The 20,586-nt window shown below is 42.4% G+C and overlaps 1 protein-coding gene across 1 annotated transcript; it reads right to left on the bottom strand.

The window, feature by feature from the left end:
- Positions 1-255: 255 nt before the first annotated feature.
- Positions 256-19,393, bottom strand: LOC137265174 (uncharacterized). The gene is made up of 15 exons (XM_067800508.1): positions 19,247-19,393; positions 17,854-17,886; positions 16,876-16,905; positions 16,092-16,133; positions 15,278-15,388; positions 14,425-14,556; positions 13,980-14,012; positions 10,715-10,837; positions 10,051-10,107; positions 9,361-9,471; positions 4,072-4,209; positions 2,676-2,729; positions 2,037-2,069; positions 1,296-1,413; positions 256-427 (listed from the first exon to the last, which is right to left on the bottom strand). The coding sequence occupies exons 1-15, from the start codon at positions 19,281-19,283 to the stop codon at positions 295-297; spliced, it is 1,185 nt and encodes a 394-aa protein (XP_067656609.1). The 5' UTR covers positions 19,284-19,393; the 3' UTR covers positions 256-294.
- Between the last annotated feature and the right edge of the window lie 1,193 nt (positions 19,394-20,586).

Genomic DNA, 20,586 nt, shown 5'->3' with positions numbered 1-20,586 from the left:
ATATTGCTGGAATATTACCAAAGGCTGCGTAAAACTACACTTACTCACTCCTAGTTTGACTAAATACATTACCTGTTGCCAAGAAAAACCTGCAGTCCTGAAAGAGCAATACTCAAAGTTCCCTTACTAACAAGGGACACACGACTCCAGACAGACGTTCCATAAGCACTTCACTTTACTAGGATTCAGCACAATAGAAAATGGCAGTCAAAACATCATTCTGATTACTACCCAAAAGCACAAACAAAGACAATGTCATAAGAACTACTGTTTATTCATAAAGCACTGAAATTTTCAACCCAAGATGTTTCCGTGCTCCTGTGTCCTCTCCCCATGTATGATGTTTGGGTACTGGCATCTGATGAGTGGACAGCATGCTCCGATCTTCACCACGAAGTAGCAGTGTTTAGGGATATCGCGGACACACCTGCAGATGAAACGAGATGGAGGTGCTCAGATAAGGTGAAAAGATGTGTCTGGCTTCATGAACTAGTTGTGATTACTGACGACAGGTGAGGTACCATGTATATGTTACAGTCAGTGTCTGCAATCAGGCAATGTGTAAAATGACTGAAACAATCAATGCGTACATTGCCAGATTCACTCAACCAGTGTATACATCGTCTAAAATTTCCAGACATTGTGTATATTGCCTGATAATCAATCCAGTCATTGTCCAGATTGAATATAAGCACAAAGTTCCTTTTTGTATAGGCATGTGTGGTACCCTTGTGGTTCTGAAGACATGGTTCGATTCCCCACATGACCACCTTGTGTGAGTCCCATTTTAGGTGTCCCCAGCGGTGATATTGCTGGAATATTGCTACAAGTGGCATGAAACACAATTCACTTGCTCACTATTACATGGGTTAATGCATAAAGGGCTATTTCTGGTGTCCTCGGGGTGAGTGAGTTTAGTTTTACGCCGCACTCAGCAATATTACAGCTAAATGGCGGCGGTCTGTAAATAATCGAGTCTGGACCAGACAATCCAGTGATCAACAACATCCGCATCGATCTGCGCAATTGGGAACCGATGACATGTGTCAACCAAGTCAGCGAGCCTGACCACCCGATCCCGTTAGTCGCCTCTTACAACAAGCTGAGTCGCCTTTTATGGCAAGCATGGGTTGCTAAAGGCCTACTCTACCCCGGGACCTTCACGGGTCTCTGGTGTCCTCGCCGTGATATTGCTGGAATATTGCTATAAGCGGCATGAAACATCATTCACTCACTGCAGACCAATTCTTCTGCAGATTTTCCACAAGTAAATGTAAACTCTCTATGGTACATACCGCAATGGCTGGGATGTGATGTTATTAGACGCTGCATCCACACACTGGTAGGTGTTTGCACAGTCCAGGGAGTCCCATCTGTCACCTTCATGGTGATACACCCCGTCCTGGATGCAACCTGAGACCAGTGAAGTTAAAGATTGTCTGAGTTAAAGATCCTATCTGAAGAATACGAGCTTGAGCACGGTCTTGAACAACTGGTTATCATCCCGAATGGTGTGACAACAATGGTTGTTGAAGTAGTAGTAATGGTCAAGAAGAACAGAAGTCCATTTGTTTTTAGTGAATTCAAAGACAAAGTATGTGTAAATTAAGCAAAGACTGTTTTCAAGCATGCAATGACAGCACTCACTGTACTTAAAGTAACACTGCGAAATTTCTACATGGAATGTTGTATCATGTACTGAAATGTCAGACTCGCATTCAAGGACAAGGGCCAGAAGACTTAATTCAGTAACTATAGTGGTCTTGATTTGAAAAAAAACCCTTGATTTGAAAAACCGAAAAACTACCTCACAATCGTGTGAAACCTACAAGAGTTATCAATTTGTCACCAGGCTGAAAACAATCGTTGCAACAGGGCAAATTGAAGGACAACACAAGAAAAACTCCAGTGTAATATTCTAAACCAATTACACATGGTCACAGATACGAGGTTTATTGCATGGGTTCATATAAAAGTGCATGGGCTAATCACTTAAAGGTAATTGATATTTTTCTATAGAAGAATGTTCTACCCACCTTTCTCCATGGCCGCCGATGCGCTCACAGAGGCTGTGGAGTAAAAAGGAATATATTCCCTATGATATTAGAGCATTACAACAAATAATGCTGTAAGCTGCTGGGGGAATCAACCTTTACGAAGGTTAACCTTGACTCCCATTCTTTTACTTTGCACTAAGGTTATCGTAGTGACTTACGATCACCCCGATGCTTTGTGAAAGGAGGCACTGGACTAAATCAGCCTCCATTTCAATAACTGAACATGTCTGTACCCTTTGTCTGCCTCATCTTGAACTTTGTTATAATATACTCTTGTAAATTAGATGTGCAGAGGGCTTGTTTAACTGGGATAACTTGCGCTCAATCCGGTCCTGAATTGAATACAATATGTTTCAATCAATCCATTTCATTATATTGAGTGGGATAGATTGGTAAGGGTTTGTTATTGTGTTCAGTAATATACATGTACCATCAAGCCCTGGGTCTTGGATGTGACATATGACTGCTTTAACAACCAGGCTACCTCCTCATTGTAATATAATAAACAATAAAACAAAAGGAAGCAGCAATGTTTTATCCACGGATGAGGTGAATATGAAAAGTTTTGGTGATTTAAATAGGAAGAGAGACTGATCCCACTCAGTATGTTTTACCTACCGGGAGTTGTGGTTGTGTTTGCGTCAGCGGCACATGGTGGCTTATACTCGGGCACTGGAAACAGATCAGAAGGTAACAAGTAAAGTAGAGCTCATATGTTAGAATGACATTTTGAAAAACGTTTACCAAAAATATATATCTACCAAAGAATATAATAAACAAGCAACATCAAAAAGCTCCGAACATTATTGATTTCAACCTATCCAATCTAGACTTGGGCCCATTGTTTAAGGGGGCATCTACCACGGTGACATATACCGAGGAAACATCTACTGGTGGGTTACATGTACAAGGGAGGCATCTACCGGTGGGGTACATCTATAGTGGAGGCATCTACCGGTGGAGTACCTCAACAAGGGAGGCATCTACCGGTGGGGTACATCTACAGGGGAGGCATCTACCGGTGGGGTACATCTATAGTGGAGGCATTTACCGGTGGAGTACCTCAACAAGGGAGTCATCTACCGGTGGGGTACCTCTACAAGGGAGGCATCTACCGATAGGGCATATTTACAAGGGAGGCATCTGCCGGTGGGGTAAACCTACAAGGGAGGCATCTAGCGGTTTGGTACATCTACAAGGGAGGCATCTACCGATTGGGAACGTTTACAAGGGAGGCATCTCCGGTTGGAAACATCTACAAGGAAGGCATCTACCGATTGGGAACGTCTACAAGGGAGGCATCTCCGGTTGGGAACATCTACAAGGGAGGCATCTACCGGTGGGGAACATCTACAAGGGAGGTAGCTACCGGTGGGGAACATCTACAAGGGAGGCATCTACCGGTGGGGAACATCTACAAGGGAGGTAGCTACCGGTGGGGAACATCTACAAGGGAGGTAGCTACCGGTGGGGAACATCTACAAGGGAGGTAGCTAACGGTGGGGAACATCTACAAGGGAGGTGTCTACTGGTGGCGAACATCAACATGGTCGGCTTCTACCGCGGTGGCATCAAATATGCACGTCTACAAAGGGAACGCCTGCCAAGAAACCAAGTGAGTTTGACCCGTGAAGGCCCCGGGGTAGAATAGGCCTTCAGCAACCCATGCTTGCCATAAAAGGCGACTATGCTTGTCGAAAGAGGCGAGTAACTGGACCGGGTGGTCAGGCTCGCTGACTTGGTTGACACATGTCATCGGTTCCCATTGCGCAGATCGATGCTCATGCTGTCGATCACTGGATTGTCTGGTCCAGACTCAATTATTTACAGACCACCGCCATAAAGCGGGAATATTGCTGAGTGCGGCGTAAAACTAAACTCACTCACTCACTTAAATCATGCCAGAACTCTTCTCACTGTCATGCTACTACTTCAAAAGGAAGACTGTTGAAAGTGTGGTACAACTCCACTATTTCACTTGTTTTATGTGTAGACTACAAGGTACTATACGAACCAAGACAGATTTTACAGAAACCAGCACACTCGGTGGCGGCGAAATGGGAGTAGGTGGGGTTGGTGCAGAGGTCGCTGTTGTACTGACTGCAGATAGGGCTGTTGTCGGTGCACACACGTGGTGTGGTGTCCTTCCGTTCTGGAAATCATAGTGATCACTATATTAAGTCACTTTACACAAGACCTTATCCCAAAACCCAGTGTCTTAGCGTAGCACTGTGTTCGGTTCTTGAAATTACAAACATTGTCATACTATGTCCTGATCCCAAACCCACTGTCTTGGCGTACCACTGTGTTCTGTTCCGTAAATTACATACATTGTCATACTATGTCCTGATCCCAAACCCAGTGTCTTGGCGTACCACTGTGTTCTGTTCCGTAAATTACATACATTACTATACCCAGGCCTAATACCAAACCCAGTGTCTTAGCGTACCACTGTGTTCTGTTCCGTAAATTACATACATTACTATACCCAGGCCTAATACCAAACCCAGTGTCTTGGCGTACCACTGTGTTCTGTTCCGTAAATTACATACATTACTATACCCAGACCTAATACCAAACCCAGTGTCTTGGCGTACCACTGTGTTCTGTTCCGTAAATTACATACATTACTATACCCAGGCCTAATACCAAACCCAGTGTCTTGGCGTACCACTGTGTTCTGTTCCGTAAATTACATACATTACTATACCCAGGCCTAATAGCAAGCCCAGTGTCTTAGCGTACCACTGTGTTCTGTTCCGTAAATTACATACATTACTATACCCAGGCCTAATACCAAACCCAGTGTCTTGGCGTACCACTGTGTTCTGTTCCGTAAATTACATACATTACTATACCCAGACCTAATAGCAAACCCAGTGTCTTAGCGTACCACTGTGTTCTGTTCCGTAAATTACATACATTACTATACCCAGGCCTAATACCAAACCCAGTGTCTTGGCGTACCACTGTGTTCTGTTCCGTAAATTACATACATTACTATACCTAGGCCTAATACCAAACCCAGTGTCTTGGCGTACCACTGTGTTCTGTTCCGTAAATTACATACATTACTATACCCAGGCCTAATACCAAACCCAGTGTCTTGGCGTACCACTGTGTTCTGTTCCGTAAATTACATACATTACTATACCCAGGCCTAATACCAAACCCAGTGTCTTGGCGTACCACTGTGTTCTGTTCCGTAAATTACATACATTACTATACCCAGGCCTAATACCAAACCCAGTGTCTTGGCGTACCACTGTGTTCTGTTCCGTAAATTACATACATTACTATACCCAGGCCTAATACCAAACCCAGTGTCTTGGCGTACCACTGTGTTCTGTTCCGTAAATTACATACATTACTATACCCAGGCCTAATACCAAACCCAGTGTCTTGGCGTACCACTGTGTTCTGTTCCGTAAATTACATACATTACTATACCCAGGCCTAATACCAAACCCAGTGTCTTAGCGTACCACTGTGTTCTGTTCCGTAAATTACATACATTACTATACCCAGGCCTAATACCAAACCCAGTGTCTTGGCGTACCACTGTGTTCTGCTCCGTAAATTACATACATTACTATACCCAGACCTAATACCAAACCCAGTGTCTTGGCGTACCACTGTGTTCTGTTCCGTAAATTACATACATTACTATACCCAGGCCTAATACCAAACCCAGTGTCTTGGCGTACCACTGTGTTCTGTTCCGTAAATTACATACATTACTATACCCAGGCCTAATACCAAACCCAGTGTCTTGGCGTACCACTGTGTTCTGTTCCGTAAATTACATACATTACTATACCCAGGCCTAATACCAAACCCAGTGTCTTGGCGTACCACTGTGTTCTGCTCCGTAAATTACATACATTACTATACCCAGACCTAATACCAAACCCAGTGTCTTGGCGTACCACTGTGTTCTGTTCCGTAAATTACATACATTACTATACCCAGGCCTAATACCAAACCCAGTGTCTTGGCGTACCACTGTGTTCTGTTCCGTAAATTACATACATTACTATACCCAGACCTAATGCCAAACCCAGTGTCTTGGCGTACCACTGTGTTCTGTTCCGTAAATTACATACATTACTATACCCAGGCCTAATACCAAACCCAGTGTCTTAGCGTACCACTGTGTTCTGTTCCGTAAATTACATACATTACTATACCCAGGCCTAATACCAAACCCAGTGTCTTAGCGTACCACTGTGTTCTGTTCCGTAAATTACATACATTACTATACCCAGGCCTAATACCAAACCCAGTGTCTTGGCGTACCACTGTGTTCTGTTCCGTAAATTACATACATTACTATACCCAGACCTAATACCAAACCCAGTGTCTTGGCGTACCACTGTGTTCTGTTCCGTAAATTACATACATTACTATACCCAGGCCTAATACCAAACCCAGTGTCTTAGCGTACCACTGTGTTCTGTTCCGTAAATTACATACATTACTATACCCAGGCCTAATACCAAACCCAGTGTCTTGGCGTACCACTGTGTTCTGTTCCGTAAATTACATACTTTACTATACCCAGGCCTAGTACGAAACCCAGTGTCTTGGCGTACCACTGTGTTCTGTTCCGTAAATTACATACATTACTATACCCAGGCCTAATACCAAACCCAGTGTCTTGGCGTACCACTGTGTTCTGTTCCGTAAATTACATACATTACTATACCCAGGCCTAATACCAAACCCAGTGTCTTGGCGTACCACTGTGTTCTGTTCCGTAAATTACATACATTACTATACCCAGGCCTAATACCAAACCCAGTGTCTTGGCGTACCACTGTGTTCTGTTCCGTAAATTACAAACATTACTATACCCAGACCTAATACCAAACCCAGTGTCTTGGCGTACCACTGTGTTCTGTTCCGTAAATTACATACATTACTATACCCAGGCCTAATACCAAACCCAGTGTCTTGGCGTACCACTGTGTTCTGTTCCGTAAATTACATACATTACTATACCCAGGCCTAATACCAAACCCAGTGTCTTGGCGTACCACTGTGTTCTGTTCCGTAAATTACATACATTACTATACCCAGGCCTAATACCAAACCCAGTGTCTTGGCGTACCACTGTGTTCTGTTCCGTAAATTACATACATTACTATACCCAGGCCTAATACCAAACCCAGTGTCTTGGCGTACCACTGTGTTCTGTTCCGTAAATTACATACATTACTATACCCAGGCCTAATACCAAACCCAGTGTCTTGGCGTACCACTGTGTTCTGTTCCGTAAATTACATACATTACTATACCCAGGCCTAATACCAAACCCAGTGTCTTGGCGTACCACTGTGTTCTGTTCCGTAAATTACATACATTACTATACCCAGACCTAATACCAAACCCAGTGTCTTGGCGTACCACTGTGTTCTGTTCCGTAAATTACATACATTACTATACCCAGGCCTGATCCCAAACCCAGTGTCTTAGCGTACCACTGTGTTCTGTTCCGTAAATTACATACATTACTATACCCAGGCCTAATACCAAACCCAGTGTCTTGGCGTACCACTGTGTTCTGTTCCGTAAATTACATACATTACTATACCCAGGCCTAATACCAAACCCAGTGTCTTGGCGTACCACTGTGTTCTGTTCCGTAAATTACATACATTACTATACCCAGGCCTGATCCCAAACCCAGTGTCTTGGCGTATCACTGTGTTCTGTTCCGTAAATTACATACATTACTATACCCAGGCCTAATACCAAACCCAGTGTCTTGGCGTACCACTGTGTTCTGTTCCGTAAATTACATACATTACTATACCCAGGCCTAGTACGAAACCCAGTGTCTTAGCGTACCACTGTGTTCTGTTCCGTAAATTACATACATTACTATACCCAGACCTAATACCAAACCCAGTGTCTTGGCGTACCACTGTGTTCTGTTCCGTAAATTACATACATTACTATACCCAGGCCTAATACCAAACCCAGTGTCTTGGCGTACCACTGTGTTCTGTTCCGTAAATTACATACATTACTATACCCAGGCCTAATACCAAACCCAGTGTCTTGGCGTACCACTGTGTTCTGTTCCGTAAATTACATACATTACTATACCCAGGCCTAATACCAAACCCAGTGTCTTGGCGTACCACTGTGTTCTGTTCCGTAAATTACAAACATTACTATACCCAGGCCTAATACCAAACCCAGTGTCTTGGCGTACCACTGTGTTCTGTTCCGTAAATTACATACATTACTATACCCAGGCCTAATACCAAAGCCAGTGTCTTAGCGTACCACTGTGTTCTGTTCCGTAAATTACATACATTACTATACCCAGGCCTAATACCAAACCCAGTGTCTTGGCGTACCACTGTGTTCTGTTCCGTAAATTACATACATTACTATACCCAGGCCTAATACCAAACCCAGTGTCTTGGCGTACCACTGTGTTCTGTTCCGTAAATTACATACATTACTATACCCAGACCTAATACCAAACCCAGTGTCTTGGCGTACCACTGTGTTCTGTTCCGTAAATTACATACATTACTATACCCAGGCCTGATCCCAAACCCAGTGTCTTGGCGTATCACTGTGTTCTGTTCCGTAAATTACATACATTACTATACCCAGGCCTAGTACGAAACCCAGTGTCTTGGCGTACCACTGTGTTCTGTTCCGTAAATTACATACATTACTATACCCAGACCTAATACCAAACCCAGTGTCTTGGCGTACCACTGTGTTCTGTTCCGTAAATTACAAACATTACTATACCCAGGCCTAATACCAAACCCAGTGTCTTGGCGTACCACTGTGTTCTGTTCCGTAAATTACATACATTACTATACCCAGGCCTAATACCAAACCCAGTGTCTTGGCTTACCACTGTGTTCTGTTCCGTAAATTACATACATTACTATACCCAGGCCTAATACCAAACCCAGTGTCTTAGCGTACTTGTGTGTATCTGTCTTGTCATATATACTGCAAGGTCTAATTAATACAAGCCCGGATCATCAATATCATCAGTACTTCATCTATCTATCCATCATTACATGTTTTATTAACCAACATACATGCATATGTGGGTTCTCATCCATATGCTATGCATCTGATATACTCGTCAATCATTGTGTACCTGATATACATGAGCTTATTCATTAATTCATGACCTATGCGATAACCATCTTGTACTTGCCATTTTCTGAGGAAAACCTTACAAAGATGCAAACATCCTGGAAGCTCTCCCAACAGTTGCACGTAGTCCCATAACCACACACTTCACCTGTCTACTCACTGCAAAACTTGCACGTTGCGGCGCAGTTCCAGCGAGCCCAGCTCTCGTACGACCCACAGCAGCTTTTGTGGATATCGTAACCGCTGCAGTCGAGCCGATCGTAACAGTCACCTGAATAAGGAACGCTCCCTTTCTTTCATATCTGACAGTTACAAGAAGACTATACTGGAAACCTCACACGGTATGAAACATGTAGAGAATGAATACAATAAACAGTGAAAGCTGTCAAAACCGGTAACTGTCCAATCCGGCAAGTTATCACCACCGGCATTAAATTCAGCCCCGTCCGTGGATTGTATATTTACCATCAGCTCTATAATCCGTCACATTGTCTAAACCGGAATATTTCTTCAGTCCTGATGAAACGGCTTCCACTGTATCTGAATATCTTTAAGGGACATTTGATAGGATAAAAAGACATTGCGCAAATATATAATTACATAATGCGACAATACTCATGCAGTACAAGATTTAGCTACGTATATATACCATGCCTCCAAATTTCGACACTGTAATGCTGCTACGAGAAGTATAAACGACAAATTGTCATCCGTCGTCGATATTGAAAAACTGTGATCAAACTGTCCGTTTTTCCGATGGAACTACAAAAAAAAAATTCCTTCCACGGATGGCATTTCCATTAAGTTTGTGTTCACCGATCTCAGCTACTGGAACACCAACAGCTCCTACCTGGGGCGTGCGACGGAGTTGGAGCAGGTGTAGTCGTGGTCGACATCGGGTTTGTCTCTGGGAACAGACACACATAATTTGAAATGAACGCATCTCTTTGGGCTGTGAACTGAACTGAACATGTTTGAACTTAACTGTGTAGCTTCCGTGATGTATATCGTATAACTGGTCTTAGTTCGCACATGCTTGTCTTAAGAGGCGGCAAACGGGTCAGACTCGCTTATTTAGTTGATGCATGTCATTGTATCTCAGATCGATGCTCATGATATAAATCACTGGATTGTCAGGTCCTCAGTGGATTAGTTATAAACCGCCGTCATATTCATGGAGTGAGTGAGTTGAGTTTTCGGCCGCTATAATCCAGCTATATGGCGGCGGTCTGTAAAAATTCGAGTCTGGACCAGACAATCCAGTGATCAGCAGCAAGAACATCGATCTAAGCTATGGGGATACAATGACGTTTAAAACAAGTCAGCGAGTCTGACCTCCCCTTCCCGTTATAGCTGGAATATTGCTGAATGACGCGTTAAAGAAAATTAACTCTGACATTGCTGAAAGTTTTGGTGTTGACAACATAACTGATGCACGTGTATTGTTTCCAGATGACCAGTGTTTTGAACGGGGAGACTGTTCAGGATACAACAAACAAACGAACAAAGCATACCTTCTGTAGCGTTTGACGTGCAGAACTCGCAGTACTTCTGGCAGTAGATGTTTGACCATTCCGGGTAGTCAACACACGTTTTTCGCCCGAACTCACCACAGTTTTCAAAATCGTCATAGCAACCTACATCGGCAGAGAGAGCGAGTTAGTGACAAAGTGAGTCAGGAAAAGAGAATGAGTGAGGATTTCCCTGACTTTGATTCAACAAACAAAATTGTTTAATGCCAAGACGGGCAGAATCTTCCAGCTATGCTAACAGTTGGTCAACGCGAAACTGGGCCCATATTTTCGAAGCTCTCTTAGCACTAAGATAATCGTACGTCAGTGTTAATGTACGGCATTACGACTATCTTAGCGCTAAAGCATCATCGAAAATCTAGGTCCTGAATCTTATTTTGCCATGATACAATGCATATTTACTCTGTAGTCCGGGTGGTAAAAAATGATAATAATAATAATAATAAACCGGTATTGGAAACTGTTTCCCTGTGTCCAAGCACCATTACTTCACTGTTTCAATTCTCTTGTGGACACAGGTGATGTTCCTCCGTGGTTCTGCAAAGGTCGCACAATACTCCTCCCCAAAAAGGGAGACTTGACTGATCCCAAAAACTTCCGCCCCATCACGTGTTTGAATACTCAATATAAATTATTCACAGGGTGTTTGACAAACCTCGTGTCATCTTACTGCTCGTCCAATGAGATAATTTACAGAGAGCAGAAGGGGGCGAGAAAGGGATGTTGGGGGTGCAAGGATCAACTTCTTGTACAGAAAATGATTCTGGAAGAGGCTAAAACATACCACCGCAACCTCTCCATGTGCTGGATAAACTACAAAAAGGCATACGACTCTGTCCCTCACGAATGGATTCTGAAGTCTCTTCAGTGTATTGACCTCCCTGAGCGACTACTTGATTTACTCAAGTCTTTAATGAGTTGCTGGTCGACTCAACTTGAGATGTACTCGCAAGGAGAGGTGCAGACTTTGGAATCTATTCCAATCAAAAGGGGGTATTTCAGGGGGAGTCCTTCAGTCTCTTGCTTTTTTGTCTGTCTCTAAATCCTTTGAGTTTCCTGTTCAACGGGAAGGAAGGTTACCATCCCGGACCTCCTCAGCACAGATCCCCAACACCTCTTACTCATCTCCTCTATATGGATGACATCGAACTCCTTGCCAAAGGAGAGACCAATTTGAAAGAGCAGGTTCTCCTTGTCGAGTCCTTCTCTAATGATATTGGCACGACATTTGGACTCGACAAATGTAATACTCTTCATCTGAAACGTGGCAAGGTAACTAATGATGGATCGGTCAAGTTACAAGGGGGAGGAGTTATTGAGCATCTTGTGGAAGATCAGGCCTACACCTATCTCGGAATGCAAGTTCGAGACAAGCTCCAGAATGCCCTGATTCAAGATAAACTTCGGGCCGAGTATAAATCTCGTTTAAAGAAAATCTGGAGTTCAGAGCTAAATGCTCGAAACAAAGTCAAAGCCACCAATACTTTTGCTGTGCCAGTCCTCTCCTACTCCTTTGGAGTAGTTGATTGGACAAAACAAGACATCCAGAGTCTTGACCGCCTGACCAGAAGGATCATGTCTGATGACAGAGCCCACCACCCTCGTTCCTCTCTTAATCGTTTATATATGCCAATCAATTCTGGAGGTTGGGGTTTGATTAATGTGGAAGCTCTTCATGACAGAATTTTATTGTGTACTTTTGCACATATTTATATGTCAGATGATCCTCTGGTGATACACGTCAAGATTCATGATGAAAGCAAGGAATTCCACAGCTATTTTAAGCGTGCCAAGGTTGTTGGACACAATCTGAAATTTGACGTTGATTTTGTTGATGGCGATGTACTGCTGAACGGTACAGTGATGGGAGTAAACCAGGTGAAGTCCTTCACCAAGTCTGCCCAGAGTCGGTCCTTCGTGGAGAAGCTGTCTGAGAAGCCACTGCATCGTGTGTATATGCAGTGTGTGGAACAGAACAGCAATCCAACCGACTCCTTCGCCTGGATGAAGTCGGCTGGTCTCAAATGTGAAACTGAGGGCTTCCTTTTTGCTGCTCAGGACCAGTCACTTCCCATTCGCAATCACCAGAATGTGATTCTTAAAGAAAATATCAATATGAAATGTCGTCTTTGCAATCAATTTACAGAGACTGTCCAACACCGTGTCAGTGGATGCCCTTCCTTGGCACAAACAGCATATCTTAAAAGACATGATGGCATGGCTCGCTGCTTTTATTATCGTCTCCACCATGCCTGTGGCTTTGACTCCGAGGTCCATCCATGGTACGACCCTGAGCATGTCCAGGGCGTCCTGGAAAATGACAGCTATAAACTTCTCTGGAATAGGACAATATACATCCTGAGACGAATTCCAGCCAACAAACCTGATCTTGTCCTTTTTGATAAAACCAATGAAATTATTTATATCATAGAATTTTCTGTCCCTTTTGACAGCAACGTGATTGGCAAGATTCAGGAAAAGCATGATAAATATGCAGACCTCGCCTTTGAAATGTCTCACTTGCATCCCAAGTACACTTTCGTCAGGCTCCCCATTGTTCTCGGTGCCCTTGGTTTGGTACCTCCTGATCTCTTGGCGCAGATGAGGAGAGCACAGCCCTTCTGACAATCTGGGTAATGCAGAAGGCTGCAGTGTTGGGGAGCCTCCATATTCTCCGGAAAGTTCTTGGTGGGTTCGACTAGGCAGTGTTTCCTGGGAGAAGTCCCATTCGCTGTCTGGGCTGCGTGTAGAGGGGGCGAGGGCCCTGAGCTGATGATGAGCTTGACCAGCCTGACTGTGCCAGGATCACCCAAACCCTCTCTGCTGCATTTCTATCTCAATCTGTAAATAATAAAAAACAAAAAACAAAACCTTGAACAACGGATGTTCACTTAAGAATAACATTGGACAAAGACGTTAAGGAACAGTCGAATATTTCCCCATGACTATAGTTAAATATGTCATGACATGAGGAAATAAGCAGGCCATCTTTGTCTTCTGTTTAGCCGCGTCACAGTTTGTAATTTGGACACAAGCTACGCCCATCGAAGTTGGAACTGAAGCTTGGTTGTTCATGTCTGAACCGATTATTGTGTTATATACCCAAGTTCTTTGTGGCACACGATATATTGTTTTATTGTGTGTAATTAAGGATTTAAGGATTAAGAAATTGAGTAAGTGAGTATAAGGGGATAGGTGTAATATGACGGGGTTAATGGTACATTCCAAAGGATAAGTTTATACTCACCTGTTTTGGGTATCTTTGTCGTTGTAACACCACCTGAACAGAAAGTATTTCATGTCAAGTCAGCGAGACAGTATGTAAGTTCTCAGTTTCGCTGGACCACCCTCCCTCTCTCCCCAGGTACAGAAAATAACGCCCCCTTGTGTCCTAACATGTGCAGTGAGTGTGGTTAGTTATTACTGACTATACATAGAATCACGTGTCTAATTTCATTCCTCCATGTACAAAGTTAACCGACCTACATACAGCTTTAAAGATACGTGTACAACATTAATTTACCTCTGCCTATGCGATTATTGTTTTTGAACAGTGTGTATAATACTCGCCCCCTCACTGTTTCTCTCTGTTTCTCTCTCTCTCTCTCTCTGTCTCTGTCTCTCTCTCTCTCTCTCTCTCTCTCTCTCTCTCTCTCTCTCTCTCATTTGCTTCAGTTTGAGTTTGCAACTACCTGGGCACCAGTTGCAGAACTTCAGGCAGTTGTTTCTCACGAAACCTGTATAGATGGGATTGGTGCAGAGATCTGAGTTCATGCTGCTACAGAGAGGGCTTACGTCGACGCAATCAAACGGCGAGGTGATGGCTGTTAATATGATAAACATAATAAAAATTGTATTCTGCAAATACAACTGAATGCAGATACAAACTATACACACAGACCTCACTTAAACGCCCCCTGATATATCTAACGATTGAATGAGCCCCAACCGTAACCCTTTGGAAAGTTTGGAGCGTATATGGTACATTGGTCGTCGTGTGCAACAAAGGAATCTAGAATCTGGAAAACTTGGAAACTGCTGTACATTAGGAATGGCGTAGACTGGCCCTTCAGTGGGATCAGGAGGCTGACAGGGGTATGAGGAGGAGAGTGCTGGCTGTCATACAGCCACATGGAGGTTACACTCGGTATTGACATTTAATCGTGTTAGAGACGTACCATATCATTTTGAATGTTAGCATTCACCAATGAATTCAACATTAAGCATCACAGAGCCGTCTTGTACAGACATGATTTTGCATGAAGGTCAGTGGGTTTGTTTCTTTTTACAATAAACAATTATCACCATAAATCAACATGGATTCCAATCATTTTGTCGTTTTTTACTCCATCGTTCCATCATGGTTATCACGTGTTTTACGTACGTGATGAAAAGCTATCATTGCAAAAATAAACGGGGTACTTAAATAGGTTCTTTGGATATTCTTACACAAATGTGATAAAAATATAATTAATTTCAAAACATTATTGACAAGTAGCTAAAATAATTTGTTTGTAAACACACTGAGGAAAACCAAGAACCTACGTATGCAGAAGCCACATGATGCAGCACAGTGGACTCTCGCCCAGTCTTCGTACGGCCCCGTACAGGATGCATGCTCGTAGCTGGTGCAGGTTGTCAGGTTGTCCATGCAGTCTACAAGGGATGGTGGAGGTGGGTGGAGTAAGGGTCATGTAAGGTGGCGTTCGTGGATTAGGAGGTTGAAGTTTATGATGATTGTGGAGGTGAGATTGTAGCGTAGAGGGAAGTACGTTGCGGGTGAAGTGGTAGGAGAGAATATTCATTAGTGTTTCCATTTGTTAATATTTCTATAGCATGCATATAACATATTGTATGTGGCACTTATCCAACGTTACGTGAAAAAGTGTTCTAGTTCTTTCGTACGGATGACGTGTAAAACTGTTTCAACATACTTCAGTTTTACTACTGGTTCCAATGACAATTTGGCAAATGTTTCAATTTTCAGAAGTACCAAATCATAGTAACATGCATCTGTTTGAATAATAACGCAATCGTTGATGTCGGACCACACAAACCTCTAAGCCTATCGAACACACCATGCCCAAACCATGAAATCGCATATTTGACACTGAGCACTGAGCTTTTAAAACACAATACACCTGAAAGACGTAAGTGTTGATGGGTGTTAAAGCTCTCTGTGGCAATACTGCACGGTTGCCTCACGGAGTACACCCAGATGTACTCTTCTAAAAGAATCGAAACCGACTATCGTGCACATACTGACGGACTGTTTTAATACTTCAGGCATTTAGAATATACATATATATATTTCTGTAGTGCACTGCAGTAAGATATATAAATAGAGTATATTACTTACTAGGATCTCCGACCATTACTGATGTGGCAGGCATCGTTGCATCTAAAAACAAACATTGTCAGGGTTACATGACCACGTGACCAAGTTAAAACTAGCCAACACATCGCGTGACCCCCGCATTAATCACTCATATCATTTGTGTTCCAAAGTCAGGACAACTGAGTTCGTGTGAGTGGTTTTCTTCTGTCTTAAGAAAACACAAAAGGCAAATCTGAATCATCTGTCCTCAATTTTACGTTTGGGAAATGATTTAGAATAACAAGAACAACTGGTAAGAGTGAGCAAGTTTAGTTTTGAGCTGCTTTTTTTAGCAATATTCCATCAAAATCACAGCGTGGGACACCAGGCGTGGGCTTCACACGTTTTATCCATGTGGAGAGTCGAACCGGGGATTCGGTGTGACGAGCGAACGCTTTAACCACATGAGAGAAAAAGAGAGAAAATGTTTACATGGCTACCCCACCGCCTGTCAGTTGGTAAGAATAATACGCTGTGGTGACGAGAGGTTTAGGTTAAACATTGCTCCGTAAAGAACAATACGCTGAGGTGACGAGAGGTTTGCGTTAAACATTGCTCCGTAAAAGAAGAAGTTGCGGCATAAAACTTCAACAGAATTTAACCTACCACTGAGTCGTTTAATGATGTAACGCTTACCCAACGAGCTACGAGTCACGTGATGAGAACGTCGTTAAGTTGAGCTAAATTAACTGCTTAAATGTCCATCAAGAATCCACACAGGTCTAACCTGGACACCCCATTGATGTGTTTACATTTTAAAACTTACATGTTTCAGGACTCATGGATGCGGCATCGCCTAAAGAGAAAATAGATAATACGTGTGCAAATAAATAAACACATTCTTAAAACTGTGTCTCTATGCTTTTCTTTTTCTTTACTTTCTCGTTTCTCTTTGTTACTTCTTAACAGTTTCTCTTTGCTTACTTTCGTCTTCTTACTTGGCATCTCTTGTCTCCTTACTTTCATCCCTTACATTTCGTCTCTCCTTGTCACTTCTTGTTACTTTCATCCCTTACATTTCGTCTCTCCTTGTCACTTCTTGTTACTTTCATCCCTTATATTTCGTCTTTCCTTGTCACTTCTTGTTACTTTCATCCCTTACATTTCGTCTCTCCTTGTCACTTCTTGTTACTTTCATCCCTTATATTTCGTCTCTCCTTGTCACTTCTTGTTACTTTCATCCTCCCTACTGTCTGTATCTCCTTACTTGTCACCTCTTGTTACTTTCATCCTTCCTACTTTCTCTCTCTCCTTCTCTCTTTACTTGTCACTTCATGTTACTTTCATCTGTCCCTACTTTTTGTCTCTCTTTACTTGTCACTTCATGGTACTTACATCTATATCTACTGTCTGTCTCTCCTTACTTGTCACTTCTTGTTACTTTCATCCTCCCTACTTTCTGTCTCTCTTTACTGGTCACTTCTTGTTACTTTCATCTGTACCTACTTTTTGTCTCTCTTTACTGGTCACTTCTTGTTACTTTCATCTGTCCCTACATTTTGTCTCTCTTTACTTGTCACTTCATGTTACTTACATCTATATCTACTGTCTGTCTCTCCTTACTTGTCACTTCTTGTTACTTTCATCTCTCCTTACTTTCTGCCTCTCCTTGTCACTTCTTGTTACTTTTATCTCTCCCTACTTTCTGTCTCTCCTTACATGTCAACATGTTTCTTTACCTTAGTGCATTTGGTGGTTGACATAGACAAAAGGCATTTTAAAAAATGGAAGTTATTGTACTTACTTGTCGTTGGTGTTGTCGATGAAATAGCCAATCCTAGAAGAAGGAACCACAAATACACAGAAGGGAAAAAATCGGACTCGAGACCTTAGTTGATCACTAGTCGGTGAAATCGATTACAATATATACAATTTGATATGACAGCCTATGATGACTGATTCACTGGTGTAATATCATGTAATAACATGCTACCTGTGTAATGTCATGGGATGGCAGATTAACTGAGGTCATGACATAACAGGTTAACTGCAGTAAGATCATGACATGGCAGGTTAACTGCAGTAAGATCATGACATGACAAGTTAACTGCAGTAAGATCATGACATGACAAGTTAACTGCAGTAAGATCGTGAAATGGAGCACTGATTACTGTAAAATGAAAACAAAATAACTGTAAAACTATGAAAGAATCGGTTAATCCCAAGCGTGTACTACACAGAAGATGTCGTGATGTGGCGTAGGAGAAATCATAGTGCAGTGTAAACGCCCAGGTACAATGTACAGGTGTCAGTGCCCTGAATAAAACAAGCAGCCTAACACATCCGTGAACGTGATCTTTCATCTCATTTGACCTCACCCAAGCTGATATTTTGACAAAAGGAATTGGAGGTTTGTTCGTAGCTGGGAAAAAAAAGAAAAAAAAGAAAAACAAACCAAAAACAAAATAATAATAATAATAATAACCTGACTGTGCCAGGATAACCCGAACCCTCTCTGCTGCATTTCAATTTTTAATCTGTATGAAATAATAATAATAACTTTGGATATCAAACTGTCAGACAAAAGGCAATTTTCAGGAAAAATGCGAATGGGAATTTAAGCAAAAAATTAGAAATGATTCAAAACGTCACTAGGTTGAAAAACCCCGGAAGCGCAGCAAACGTAGGTATATATATATATACAACTGCGAGTTTCTTCTAGGTGCATCACTATCATATAATCATTTTTTGCTTGTCTCAAATTTAACCAATAATCAACACTGCTTTTATTTTTTTTTCAAACATCATATACCGTCTATCCCCAATGAAGGTAAAAGATCCACTTTGTTATTACAATCAGTAAATAAAAGCTACCTATACCCAACTGGCATTCACACTTTGTCTAACACCACCACCACCAGTAGCAGCAGCAGCAGCAGCAGCACCAACGATTATTGTAATAGCAGCAGCAAGAGGAGGAGGAGGTGGAGCAATAGCGACACTAATAGCAGCAACAACAACTATTCATTGATTGTATATGTTTTCACTTTAGATTTATACATACCTTCTGTTGGAGCATTTACGGTTTATAATTCCAATGCACTGTCTGCATGACACAGCCACACCTACATGCAGACTCACACATATTGCGAAGCCTCTACTGACATGACCCAGACTCGGGATGTGTGTCTACCTACCCACAATACCAAATAGGAGCAGGGTAGCCGTCAACATAGTTCTTGATGACAGGGGGGTTAAACAGCTTGTTGTCAGTGCTGGAGGACAAAGACGGCGCCTGTTAGTACAATATATATAGTAACAAAGAACAAAGGTTATCTGTCTGCTGTGATAGAGACTTTTGAAGACTTACCTAATATAAGTTAAATAATTCTCCGAGGTGAATCAGTAAGAAGGGATCGTAACATTTAAAAGATCTCATTCGTAGAATGGGTTGGGTTGTCGGAGGGGAATTTAGTGATACGAACGCGGAGAAGTGATACCAGAATGTGGGTCATGCATTGTACCTGTGCTGGGAATGGAACCGAGTCATCCGTTTGACCCTGTAAGCAAAAACGGACAACAATAGGTTACCTTAAACCAGCATAAATTTTCGTCCCTTAGCTCTGACAGGGTCCACTGATTTCGTGTTTTCATTCCACGAATGCTCGCCGTATACTGTAACACCCGCTGTAAGTGGTTTCTGCCTTGGTAGTGACAGGCTCAAAACAAAACGCAAAATATAACATACATATATTCTGAAAATCAGTGATGCTACCCCGTAGTCGAGAAAAGAGAAAGTACACCCTGTCCGAAGCCACAGTAGCTTAGTAACCGAGTGGTTAAAGTGTTTGCTTGTCACGTAAAACATCCGGGTTCGATACTCCACATGTTCACCGCCCTGATATTTCTGGAATATTCCTGAAAGCGGAGTAAGATCCAACTCACTCTTTCTGTCATCACCAATTTCCAGTGATCCCTTTTCATCCTACTTTTCATCACTATATTGCCTTCTCCGATAGATGATTCCCTCGCGGTTGTTTATGACAACAAGAGAGACGTATCGTCCGGTCCACAAATTGACCATATGCAAACTCATGCCCAAAGGTAAACCACAATCAGTAAAACAACCATGGCTGTCTTTATGCTTATCGGGGATTGGTCCAAGTATAATACATACTCATGGTGTCCAAAAAGATAGAACATTTGCTTGAATTATTGTAATCACCTTCGAAGAAGCAAGCTGATTAGAGAAATATAATAATAGTACTTAAACTCTGTACACAACTGCGACAGAATGTGTAGACAGGCCATTAGCCCGGGGCTGATAAAAAAATCATTAGGGCCCGAATTGTGAATCACTCTCTCCGACTTATTAAGTTAGGATACTTTTTTTAAATCATGCAAGTTTATGGCCTGATAATATGGGAGGGGGAAGGGGGAGGGGGTTACTGATACATGCTGATAACTGACTTCCCTGTTGATGACATCAAATGTGAGGATAATACAAACAAACCCATTTGTACATATCCCTGAACTC

This window comes from Haliotis asinina, chromosome 15 (genome assembly GCF_037392515.1).
Source record: "Haliotis asinina isolate JCU_RB_2024 chromosome 15, JCU_Hal_asi_v2, whole genome shotgun sequence".
In the NCBI taxonomy this organism is placed as follows: Eukaryota; Metazoa; Mollusca; class Gastropoda; order Lepetellida; family Haliotidae; genus Haliotis; species Haliotis asinina.
The sequence above is the reverse complement of the archived record's forward strand: the minus strand, read 5'-3'. Positions and strand labels throughout refer to the sequence as shown.

What these genes read in the sequence shown, in the direction of transcription:
- LOC137265174 (XM_067800508.1), bottom strand. Translation starts at nt 19,283, where the DNA reads ATGTTGACGGCTACCCTGCTCCTATTTGGTATTGTGG. An exon ending in ATCATGTGGCTTCTGCATAC is followed by an intron (nt 14,557 to 15,277) that starts GTAGGTTCTTGG and finishes TCATATTAACAG; the next exon opens with CCATCACCTCGCCGTTTGAT. An exon ending in GTTCTGCAACTGGTGCCCAG is followed by an intron (nt 14,013 to 14,424) that starts GTAGTTGCAAAC and finishes CTTTCTGTTCAG; the next exon opens with GTGGTGTTACAACGACAAAG.